This window comes from Leptopilina heterotoma, unplaced genomic scaffold, assembly GCF_015476425.1.
Source record: "Leptopilina heterotoma isolate Lh14 unplaced genomic scaffold, ASM1547642v1 Lhet_54, whole genome shotgun sequence".
NCBI lineage: Eukaryota > Metazoa > Arthropoda > Insecta > Hymenoptera > Figitidae > Leptopilina > Leptopilina heterotoma.
In genome coordinates, this window is record NW_025111118.1 from 2,784,837 (window position 1) to 2,798,543 (window position 13,707).

Sequence of the window (13,707 nt, forward strand, 5' to 3'; positions counted from 1 at the left end):
GGAATTGAAGCAAATTTACGGACCTTTACGGGATTTACGGATCTAGTTCGTGCCCTGTAGTAATAACCATATAATAATATAATGTTAAAAAAATTATTTCACGAAATTTATATTCTTTCTAATTAAAAATCATTAAAATTTAGTAGAATTTATGTATTTAAGAAATTCTATTGAATCGTTGTAGTAAAATTCTATAATTGTATAATTCACTAGAATTCATATAGAATGATTCTAGTGAAATTCTTTAGAACTTTTTCAGCTATTATTATTTATTTTATCATTATTGAATTATTTATTTTATCATTATTGAATTATTTATTTTATTATTATTCAATTATTTATTTTATCAAACTATTAAATTTCATAATTATTTACAATTTCTTCTTCTACATCCAAGTCCCTGTTGGCTTAAAATCTCCTGTATTTCATTTAATGTTCGTTTTTTCGTTTCAGGTATAAATGCAAAAACAAAGAAGAATGCGAGAAAGCAGGAAATGGTGAAAATTGCAAACATCATATATTCACCGTACGCATTACTTATTGGTGAATATAATTTAACAACTGTGAATGTGAGTATTCCATCGAGAACAGTGAGCGACGCTGCAGCAATTCCTTTCACATTACCAGGAAAAAGTTCGCCAATCAATGCATTTGGCAATGTACCCAAACCAAGTTGAAATGCAATTTGAAATAGAACCATATCAATAATTGGAATTAAATTCACCGACGATATGTCAACGTGTGTACTGTCAATATAAAGATATGTGGCAAAAATTCCCAATGTCATTGTACAGCCAATTGTTGAGAACATTAACAATGGCCTTCTACCGAATCTATCGACAGTTAATGTTGCCGCCGTTCCTGCAACGAGACCCGATGCAATAATAATAATAGTCGACACATGTGGTTCCAATCCAATATTATTTGTTTTCTCGAGAAGATTTTGAATGTACTGCATCATACTGAAATTACCGCTCAATTGTTGAGTGAGAAGAAGACCGCTGACAATTAGCAGTGCCTTGCGATTATTCATTTGCATCAGTAATTGATGAAAACGTTCTTTCCAATTGCCCGACGATTCGCTGTGTTGATTTATCGTTTCGAGAATGATGTCGAGCTCTTTGCGAACCTCCTCTCTGTCCTCGATTCCTTTGAAGAAGGACAATACACTCATGGCCTCTTGATGCTTGCCCTTTGCCGCGAGATAGTAGGGACTCTCGGGAAAGCAGAGGAAGACAATGACGAATATTAGGGGGATTAGAAGGGCAACTGAGCCGAGTACTTGATATGATACCCATGGTCCAATTGAGACCATTAATAATGAACCAGTGAAGACGTTTACTGCTATTAGTGTTCCTAGGGCACCGCGAATTTTTACGTCAGCAACTTCTGAGACGTACATGGGATTTGTTGAGTAGGACATGCCAACGCCGACACCAAGAATTATTCTTGCTGCATAGAGGGACTCGACACGCCAGGCGAATATTGTCAGAGTCCAGCCGGATATGTAGAAAATACTTGAGAGAAGGAGGCATCGCTTGCGACCAAATCTGTTGGAACAGAGAAAGGTTAGTTTAAGTTTTATTATTTTTTTTTCATTGTTAACTGAGAAGTATCAAATTGCAATGAATTGATACCAAAAATACGGATCAAATCTAAAAGTGATACAAATTTTTTGCATCAATTTGATTGACTTTAGTATCGATTTGAAACTTTTAAGAAAACTGTGTTAATATTGCATTATATTATCCCTCTCGGCAAAAAATTGTTTTTGTTCCAAAAATGTTCTTAAAACATTTTTAAAATCTTTCATGTCGTCCAATTAATGTTCCAAAACATTTTAAGAACCTTGATGTTCAAATAATGTTCCAAAACATTTTAAGAACCTGAATGTTCAAAAAATGATTCCAAAACATTTTTAGAACCTGGATGTTCAAGAAATGATTCCAAAACATTTTAAGAACATGAATATTCAAATAATGTTCTCAGAAAAATATTTGGACGAACATGAAAAGTTCTAAAAACATTTTAAGAACACATTTTTGGAACGAACATAGTTTTTTGCCCAGAGGGATATTATTATATTTTTTGTTATTACTTTTGCTATATGCACTGAATCAAGAATTATGGATTTAAAAGTATTTTCCGCTCTCGCTTTGCATCTTTCCCAGCTTACAAAAATTCTGTAGAATTTCACTAGAATCATTCTAAAGAATCATTGTATAGAATCATTCTATATGAATTCTAGTGAATTATACAATATTATAGAATTTTACTACAACGATTCTATAGAATTTCTTAAATACATGAATTCTACTAAATTTTAATGATTTTTAATTAGAAAGAATATAAATTTCGTGAAATAATTTTTTTAACATTATATTATTATATGGTTATTACTACAGGGCTCGAACTAGATTCGTAAATCCCGTAAAGGTCCGGTAATTTAATTCAAATCCGTAAAAGTCAGTTTTTTCGAAAAAAAAATTCCGTAATTTTATTAAAAAAGGACAAAAAGTCCGTAAGTTGTACGATATAATTTAAAAATTTTTAGAGAAATTACAAATGATTGGAAAATTCAATTATTTTCCAAAGTGATAAAATTTTTAGCAGAAATTCAATTCTGTTCAAAAATTTATTAAATTTCTAGTCAAAGTTTCAATTATCTTTGTAAATAATAAAATTCTTCACCAAAATTCAATTATTTAAAAAAATTATAATAAAATTCTTTGCAAAATTTCAATTATTTTCAGACATTTTCCTCAATTAAATGATTTTTAATATATCTATTATTTTAATAAAATTTTCCAAAACAATTCAATTATTTAAAAAAATTTAAATAAAATTCTACGCAAAAATTTAATTATTTTCATAAAATAATAAAAATTTCACAAAAAAATTCAATTATTTAGAAATTTTTTATAAATTTCTTCGTAATATAATTCAATTATTTTTACAAAAAAATAAAATTATTACAGGGATTCAATTATTTTTCAAAACTATAAAATTCTTATTAGGAATTCAATTATTTTCATAAATAATAAAACTTATTGCAGAATTTCAATTATTTTTAATCAAATTTTAATCGAATTGCTCGATAAATGTAATTATTATTATCAAAAATTTTATTAAAATAAGTACGTCGAAAGAATTCAATTATTTAAAAATATGATGATTGAATTCTTTATGAAAATTCAATTTTAAGAAACATTCAAATATACAATAAATTATTTTTTGTATTTAAATAATTGAATTCTAGTTGAATTTTCTAATAAAAATTAATTTAACAATGAATTTCAGTTAAAATCAAATAAAATTGAAAATTCTCAAAAAAATTTTTTAAAAATTATTAAAAATAATGGATTTATAGAAAAATTTTAGTTAACAGTAAAAAAAATTAAATTTTGGAGTAGTTACAAATTATTGCAGAAATTCAATTTTGTTTTCAAGAGTACGAAAATCCTTCGCAAAAATTTAATTATGTTAAAAAATAGTAAAATTCTTCTTAGGAATTCAATTATTTTCATAAATAATAAAACTCAATGCAGAATTTCAATTATTTTGAAAAGTATTTAATAAAATTCTTCTCAGAAATTCAATTGTATTCAAAAATTATTTAAAATTCTAGTCAAAATTTTAATTATCATAATAAATATAATAAAATTCTTCTCCGATATTCAATTATTTTAAAAAATTTTTTAAAATTCTTTGTAAAATTTCAATTATTTTCAAAAACTTTCCTCAATTGAATGATTTTCAATATATCTATTATTTTAATGTAATTTTCCAAAAGAATTCAATTATTTAAAAAATTTTTAATAAAATTCTAGGCAAACATTTAATTATTTTCATAAAATAATAAAAATTTCTCAAAAATTCAATTATTTTTAGAAATATAATAAAATTATTACAGGGATTCAATTATTTTTGTAAATAATAAAATTCTTTTTAGGAATGATTATTATTAAAAATTTTATTAAAATACGTCGAAAGAATTCAATTATTTAAAAATATGTTGGTAAAATTCTTTATGAGAATTTTGAATTTTAAGAAACATTCAATTGTTCAGTAAATTATTTATTTTGTATTTAAACAATTGAATTCTAGTAGAATTTTCTACTAAAAATAGATTTAAAAATGAATTTCAGTTAAAATTTTAGATAATAATTGAATATTAAAAGCAATATAGCTTGAATTTTTAGAAATAATTGAATTTTGAAATTACATTTTTTGAAAACGTGTAATTGAATTTTTTTTTTATTATTTGAAGTTTTTATTTCTTAATATATATTTAATTGCAGAATTTACGAATAATTGAAATTTTGTAAAATTGAATATTGGAAATAAATGGATTTTAAAAATTGACGAAGAACTTTTTCGAAAATTAAATTGATGTAAAATTGGTCCATAATTTTTTTATTTTTGGTCCGTAAAATTTTGCCTAAAATTTGTAATATAAATCAAATGTAAAATTTAAATATACACAATAATATAAAGTTGAAAAATATTATTTCACGAATTTAATTTCTGATTAATTAAAAATCACTCAAATTTAGTAGAATTCATGTAGAAGTTGTATATAAAATTAGTTTGAACTGCATAAAATTTTATTTTCATTAAATTTATTAAAAATAATCTTGTATTACAGTTTAAATTAATTTTTTTATTGAACCTTGTAATTTTTAATTTGTGCATTTTTTTCTTATAAAGTTTAAATTTCTGCAGTTTCTAAATTAAATTTTATAGTTTTAATTTTAATATTTATTTGTATGCAATTTTTTTTTCGTATGTAATTTAAATTTCTACTGTTTATTCAATTAAATATCATAGTTTTATTTTTAGTATTTGTTTGCATGCAATTTTCTCGTATGCAGTTTTCTCGTGTGCATTTTAACAGTTACAAATTAATTTTAATTCATTTTTAATTTTGTAATTTCTAATTGTGTGCAATTTTCTCGTTTGCTGTTTTATCGTTTTCAGTTTAAATTAAGTTTAATAATTTTAATAATAAATTGAAATAAATAAATAGTTAATAATTAAATTAATAAATGGAAATGATAAAGTATTAATAAATTGAAATAATAAAGTACATTGATAAATAATTGAATGAAATTATTAATTAACAATTTGCAGTAAAATGAGTATAGTTGTAACAATTTAAATAAATAATAATAGGTAAATAAAAAAAATTCCTAAAAATAGAAAATAAATAATACTGCGAATAAAATAATAAATAAATAAATCGTAAATATTGAAATATCTGCATGAAAGAGAAGAAATAAATTTTTCTTTCAAAGTAAAAAATGTTGTAATGAAATGCAATATTCCTTGATTAACAGAAATTCCTTTCATTTATCAACAAAAAAAAAAAAAAAAAAAAAGAAAAACTATTCTCGCATTTTTTCATCTAAAATTGAACGAAAAATCCACTGCGTGATCCCTGCAAGGCGTCTATACTAAAAACTAATAAAGTGGGATTTTTCCTTCTCGACAAGAATGAAAAAATATAATTCATTATACACGCGAAAAAAAATTAACTGTGACTATAAAATTCCTTGAAATATGGGAATTTCTTTTTTTCCTTTGTTGAAAATAAAATTTTTAATTAACATCCAAATACCACTGACACTAATTAATTTATAGTTGATTTAAATTTTGCGTATTTTTGAACAAACAAAATTCTTATTTAATTTTTGCTTTCACCTGAATAGAGTATTGTTTCGGATTTTTTATTTTGATAGGTAATTTTTTTTTTAAATTTCACTGAAAAAAATATTTTTAATCAAAAAATAAGTAACCAACCAAAAAAAATATGTTTGAATTAAAGTTATTTTATAATTGAATTAAACTTATAATTTTTATTGAATCAAACCTATTGTGATTGAATCAAAATTATTATTTTTAATTCAAAAATAATTTTTGGTTGACTGTATAACGAAGATAATTATTTTTGATTCAAATATATTGTTTTCACAGTGTTCAATTTTATATATTAATAAATAATTTTTATTAACTAATTATTTATTATTTCAATGAATAATTTTTGTTAACTAAAACTACTCGTCCGTCTTAGAAATAAATAAATAATTAAAAATAAAAACAGTAAAAAAATAATTAACAAATTAAGTAATTTTAATTATTAAGTTAATTAATTTAATTAATTATTAATTAATTAATTAATTTAATTAAATAAAATATAAATTTAATTACTAAAATATTAAAATATCCAAACTTATCTCTGTAATTTAAAATAAGTATATAGGTAAAATTATTTTTCTCAGTTTTTAATTGGAATTTATTCTCTTATCATTGAGAAAAATTTTGAATAATCAAAAAATAATTTTTTTCCTTAACAAACTTTTGATTTCTTCAACAAAAAATTATAATTAAAAAGCAATTAGACAGGACTTGGAAAATGATTGAAATATCACCTTATCGATGAAAATTCTCATTTTCTTTCAAAGAATGTGTAAAAATTGGAATATGGTTTTATTTTCTTCTTTCAATTCTTTTTTTTTTAATTTTTTGTTTTTTTTTTGTTTTTCTTTTTTCAATTCCTTTTTTTCTTTGAAAAATTTTAATCTCTGAATAAAAAAAAGTGACGAGTAATTTTATTTTTATACCTGTCCGATAACCACGCTCCCAAAAAGGATCCAAGCATTGATCCTGTGACAGTTAGGGAGGAGATCCATGATCCTTCATCTGAAGTGGTTTGTACTGGGACATCTATTCCGTTTTCTAAACGAGTAATAATCGTGGTAACCCATCCGTAAACCGTTCCCACCGATACCATCGATAAGGTGGCTGGAAAATTAATTTATTAAAATATAATTATTTATTTATAATTATTAATTAATTACACTAATATTTAATTAATTATAATTTAATTTAATTACACTAATATTTAATTTACATTTAGAATATATTTTTAAACAAACATAATTCTTATCTAATTTTTTCTTTCACTTGAATAAAATATTGTTTCGGATTTTTTATATAGATAGGTAATTATAATTAATAATTATAATAATTATAATTTAAATCAATTATAAATTAAATAAATCGAAAATACCAAAAATTTTCTCGATGAATTTAAATTTTGTTTTTTCTGTATTGAATTCTTAATTAAATTAAGGAAAACATTATTAAACAATTTTTAACTGCAAGCAGTAATTTCATTAATAAATCATTAAAGTGAAAATTTCTTAATGATTACTTATATAATACTTAATGATTTTGGAAGAATTTTGATTATTCAGAATTATTTTTTTGCCCCTCTTCCTAATTATGTTTTGAGTGTAATAGATTAATTATTGATAATTATAATTATTGTCATTACAATAATTATAATATTATATATATGAAGTAGAATTTATCACTCGGTCGAAAATTATATTTTATTATTTTTTTAATATAATTCTAGTAATTATTTAAATTATTAAAATTATAATAATTATTGTAATCATAATAATTATGTAATTATAATAATTCAATATAAATTCAATAAGTCAGAAGAATAATTAGAATAATTATTATAATTTCAATAACTAATTTTAATAATACAATCAAATGTTATTATAATTTAGAAATTATAAAATATAAGTAGAGGAAAATTTTTTTTTTCTTTTGAAAAAAAAGGATTTTCTGAATTCCAAAAAATAGAAATGAAAAAAATTTTTATTGTCTAATTACCTGAAATGCAAGCCAACCATTGTTTCCATTGAGTTCTTGTACTTTTCTTGTGCAGATTTACAGCTTCCAATCCTGGCTCTTTGAGCGTTTCTTCCGATGATTTAATCTTTAAATTCAATTCATTGCAATTAATTTTTTTCTATTTTTTTGAAGAAATCTTATTGTTGTAGAAAATATTTAGAAATTTCTAACAAAATTTTAATTAAAAAAAAATGAATTTAAAAACAAAAAGATTTATTTTAAATAATTTTTTTTTAATTTACTATTTAAAATTTTAATTTTCTAAAATTTAGTACTTTTACTAATTCCTGTTTTTTTAAACAATTTATTAAATGATTTATTAAACTGTTTGGCAAACAATGTAGTGAAGAATACAATAAATAATTCAGTAAACAATTGTGTAAACAATTGTGTGAACAATTTAGCAAAGAATTTGGACAGTATTTGAGTAAATAATTTAGTGAATAATTTAATAAATAATTTCGTAAACAATTGAATAAACAATCAAACAAACGATTTTATAAACAATAAATAAATAAAAAAAAAAATTAAAAAACGATTTTGGAAGCAATTAAAAAATAATGTAGTAAGCAATTAATCAACAATTTAGTAAACAATTAATAAACGATTTAGTAAACGATTTAGTAAACAATTTAGTAAACAATTTAATAAACAATTGAATAAACAATAAAATTAAACAAACGATAGTAAAAAATTTGGTCAGTACTTTAGTAAATAATTTAGTAAACGATTTAATAAACAATTGAATAAACAATTAAACAAATGATTATATAAAAAATTTAGTAAGCAATTTAGAAAAAAATTTAGTGAAGACTTTTGTAAATAATTTAGTAAACGAATAATTAACTTTAGTAAAAAATTTAATGAAAACTTTTATAAATAATTTAGTAAACGATTAACTAACAATTTAGTAAACAATTTAAGAAATAATTTAGTAAATAATTTAATAAAAAATTTTGTGAACAATTTAAGAACAATTTAGATAATCGATTAAGTAACAATTTAGTAAACAATTTATCAGATTTAGAAAAATTTAGTAAATTTAGTAAATTTAGTAAATTTAGTAAATTTAGTAAATTTAGTAAATTTAGTATCAAGTTTAGTATCGAGTTTAAAAAACTTAGTAAATCTAGTAAATTTAATAAAAAATTTAAAAACCTTTTTATTATTTATCACCTTTTATTTATTATTATTGTTTATTTGATTTTTATTTATTCACTTAATTTTCAAGAAATAAAATTTTTAAATTATTTATTAAAAGAGTAAAAGAATGAAAAATCAAAAAAAAAAAAATCAAAAGAAAATTATGTTAATATTAAATTACAGAACAAAAGTAAACAAAAATTTTGAAATTATCAAACTGCACATGCGTTGAAACGCAACAATTGACAACCTCACAGAACACAATATATTCATTGACAATAATGTAAATTTTAAATGAAAAACCGTTTCTTTTTTTTAAATTTTAACAACATTATTCTAATTTTATTACAAATAAATAAAATTACCAATTCAGCAAAACTCGCCATTTTTTTAAAATTCCAATAAATAAATAACTAATTATCATGATCAATGGTAAAAATAATTTTATTTTCTCACAAACTTTTCTAAACTTTAAAATCAATCGCTCACATGTTGCTGACTAATATAACACTAATGAAAAACACGTTCCATAGTCTTTGAAATAGAAAAGAGAGATAGAGACCACCTTTATTTTTCATACTGTATACTATCATTTGCGCAAGCGTCGACAATTTCAAGTTTTATTTATAAATTCGCCTCAAAAGCTTCCTCTCTCGACTAATTTTTTTTCCACACTTTCTCTCACTCACGTTCAAGTTTCAATCAATTACCATCAGGTTTAATATAAAAAATTATTTATATATATATTTGATTAGAACAATTATTTTTTTTTGAAAAATATTTCCTTGTGCTTTGCGAACAAAATAAAAATTGCGTTGACAAAAAAAAAGGAAAAATAAATTTTTTTTTTGAAAGAAAAAAAGAAAATTTAATATTTTGAAAATTTGTGGGTGTGTTTTTGTGAATAAGAGTAAATTTTATTTTGTTTAACTTCGCGTTAAGCCCTGTTGAATTTCGCAACATTTATTTTTTTCACGTTTTTCAGTGATAAGGATTTATTTACATCAAGTGAATTCATATTGTAGATAACGTTTACTATTTCAAAAAAAAGAGTCTTCGCAGTCGGAAGTGTGAACCGTTTTTTAATAAAATAATGTTCAAACCAATTTAAAATTTGGTTATAGAAATTAATTTTCAATTCAATAATATTCAAACCAATTAGAAATTGGTTCGAAATTTATTATCTTAATATTCAAACCAATTTTCCATTAATTCGATATTATTTTTCAATTTCATATTCGAAACAAATGAAAATTGATTTAAAATTAATTTTTAATTAAATAATTGAAGGCAATTTTTAATTGAATCTTAATTTATTTTTAGTTTAATAATTTTCAACACAACTTTTAATTTAATAATATTTGGACAATTTGAAAATTGGTTTGAAATTTATTTTCAAACTAATATTTGAAACAATTTTTGATTGGTTAGAAATTAATTTTTCAATTTAATAACATTTGCATCAGTTTTTAAAATAGGTTTCGAAATTAATTTTTAATTTAATTTTCAATTCAATAATATTCGAACCAAATAAAAAATGGTTTAGAAATTAATTTTCAATTTAATATTCGAACCAAATGAAAATTGGTTCAAAGTTAATTTCTCAATTTAATAATATTCTAACAAATTTTTGAGTACATAGTTCGAAATTAATTTTTCGATTTGAAAATATTCGAACCAGTTGTTAATTGGTTCGTTATTAATTTTTAATTATTATTTAATTATAATCTTTAATTTTAAAGAGTTTTCGTTAATAAAAATTTTTCATTAAAAAATTTAATCTTAAAAAAATGTAAATTTGTAAAGTGGAGAAAACTTGTTTCGATTCAAATAATTCCTTACTTATGACTAATCAGAAATAAAATATTTGAAGCAAAAGATCTTTGATTCGAAAATATTTGAGTCAAAAATTGCTTCGAATACAGTTTGTAAATTTTATTTAAACAAATTTCTCTGGCAAATAAATGTACAAATTTGACAGAAATAATTTTTTTGGTACAAATAAATATTTATTATAATTGTCAATTATTTAGTTGAAATGATCTTTTCAGTGTATTGTTTAATTTATAATTTTTTTTAAAAGTTGGTAAAGTATTTTTAATTATGTAACATTTTTATTTGTGCAACATTTTTATTTATGTAACTTTTTTATTTCTTAAATAAATTTTTCGTTTTCCTAAATCTCGTGTTTTTTTATTACAGAAAAAAAATTTTATAATTTATCTTAAATATTTACCTGAACATCACGTAATATTGATTTAATATTTGAAATTACATTTTTCTGGATTATTTTTAAAAAGGTAAATAAACACAAATTTATCGTTTTGATCTTTATTGAATAAAAATATGTTTCATGTGAACAAGGAAATGAGTTTGAATTTTTTTGAACTGTTGAAATTAAAATTGAGTTTATATATTTTTACATTAATAATAAATAATAATAATAATAATAACAATAATAATAATAATATTGAAAAAAATGAATAATTGAAATTAATATTGAAAAAGAATTAATAATTGAAATTAATGTTGAAAAAAAATTAATAATTGAAATTAATGTTGAAAAAAAATTAATAATTGAAATTAATATTGAAAAACAATAATAATTGAAATTAACATTGAAAAACAATAATAATTGAAATTAATATTGAAAAAAATGAATAATTTAAATTAATATTGAAAAACAATAATAATTTAAATTAATATTGAAAAAAATGAATAATCGGAATTAATATTGAAAAATAATTAATAATTGAAATTAATGTTGAAAAAAAATTAATAATTTAAATTAATATTGAAAAACAATAATAATTGAAATTAATATTGAAAAAAATGAATAATTGAAATTAATATTGAAAGAGAATTAATAATTGAAATTAATGTTGAAAAAAAATGAATAATTGAAATTAATATTGAAAAAGAATTAATAATTGAAATTAATGTTGAAAAAAAATGAATAATTGAAATTAATATTGAAAAACAATAATAATTGAAATTAATATTGAAAAAAATAATAATTGAAATCAACATTAATAAAAAAAAATTGCAAAAATGAAAATTGAAATTTTTTCAAAATAATGGAAAATCCAAATTCACATCCTGAACAACATTGACCCATTTTCCCGACCTTCGCCTACAACGTTGATCGATAAATATATGTCTTCCGCGTTTAATTTTCTGCGCATGATTCTCGCAGATTTCTTCTCTTTTTGTTTTGTTTTTAAATAAAATTGCCCCTGAACTTCAGTTCCCAGAAATATTATGTTTGAAATTATTGTTCATATTTCTTCACTTCCTTAATGTTGCAAATTTATTATTGTTTGCGCGCAAATTTTTCGCTCACTCGCAAAAATTTTTCGTCTCAGCGATAAAAGTGAAAAGAAAAATGCAGGAGAATTTAAATTATTTATTAAAAAAAAATTTGTAATCAGTTGAGTTATTATTAAATAAATAATAAATAAACTGTAAGTAATAATTAAGTAATTTAATTATTATTACTTCTTTCTCATTACTTCTTCTTCTTATTATTATTTGTTAATATAGTAATTATTTATTTATTTATATTTTTCTTCTCTTTATTAATTACTAATTAATTAATTACTAATTATTTTTCCATTTTCTTTATTTATTTAATTTTCAAAAAATTTTCTTACACTCATGGCATAATTCCAGAAGATCTTGTTTCCTCAATCCAGGATCAATATTTTCCCAATAATATAAATAAAAAAAAGCAGTTTAACTTTAATATTTAATAATAATTTCGAGTCTCGTTAATTAAAAAATTAAATATCACTTGGATTAGATAACAATTAAGAGTTCTCAGCACAATTTATAACCTTGAGTTAATAAAAAAAAAACTCCTAACGCTCTTATCACTATCACGTTTTCTATTTTTCACTCGCAATTTATTTTTTCAAAAATTTGTCACTTTTTTTTATAAATATAAATAAGAACACAGTGTTTCGGATTTATTTAAAAAATGAAAAATTATTATCTTTTTCTCCCTCTCTTTCTCTCTTTATTAATATATCATAAAATTGGCAGTGTTTTCAAAAAAATATTATGTTTTCGAAAAAAGAAGACAAATTTTATTTTAAAATAGAATGAAAAATTTGTAAATTGAAATTAGAAATTAATAGAAAATTTTTTTTGTAAAATTTCGTTTTGATTGAGGTTCAAAGACCTCGATTGATATAGTGTACACATTAATATGTATATATAGATATAGGCGAAGATGGTTTCCGCACTGTTAACACGAACGGCTCCGTTTTCAAACTGTGACCGAGTGACTAAAAGACAAACTCGACAGCCTCCAGAATCGACAAAACTTTCACTATGATTCTCTTCTCATCCAAGTGTAACACTGCGTTTTTCCCTTTTTTTTGGTGCAAAAAAAAAAAAAATTTATATACTGCAAAATTCATTTTGAAAAAAATACTTTTTACTTTTATGGAAAAAGCCCTGAGGAGGAGGAAAAAAGATTCTTTTACTTCTTTCAAAAGATAAAGTTCAGGAAAAAAAGTTTTTTTCCTCTGAAAATTTTTCTAATATTAACAAAAGGAGACAATTCTTTTTGCATATAAAATTCTCTTTTGTTAACTTTTTTAAATTTATTTTAGTTTATAATATTCTTTTCATTTGTTAAGAATTGTTTTAATTAATGTTAATTAAAATTAATTAAATTATTAATTATTTTATTATTATTATTTATTAGTATTTATTTTTATTTAGTATTTTATTATTTATTAATTATTAATTAAATTTATTGGTAATTTTTTTTTTTTGATGTATTTTAGTTTATAATATTCGTTTCATTTGTTAAGAATTATTTTATATGATTTATTGTTAATT

At 21.0% G+C, this 13,707-nt stretch overlaps 1 protein-coding gene across 2 annotated transcripts; it reads right to left on the reverse strand.

Annotated features, from left to right (window-relative positions):
• Nucleotides 1-261: 261 nt before the first annotated feature.
• On the reverse strand, nt 262-12,827 carry LOC122508496 (facilitated trehalose transporter Tret1-like). Of its 2 annotated transcripts, none has more exons than XM_043621898.1 (4): nt 12,510-12,827; nt 7,693-7,798; nt 6,624-6,804; nt 262-1,550 (listed from the first exon to the last, which is right to left on the reverse strand). In XM_043621898.1, the coding sequence occupies exons 1-4, from the start codon at nt 12,513-12,515 to the stop codon at nt 368-370; spliced, it is 1,476 nt and encodes a 491-aa protein (XP_043477833.1). In that variant the 5' UTR covers nt 12,516-12,827; the 3' UTR covers nt 262-367. The 2 variants fall into 2 exon arrangements, with proteins under 2 accessions (XP_043477833.1, XP_043477832.1); XM_043621897.1 differs by lacking the exon at nt 12,510-12,827 and adding an exon at nt 9,222-9,401.
• Nucleotides 12,828-13,707: the final 880 nt, after the last annotated feature.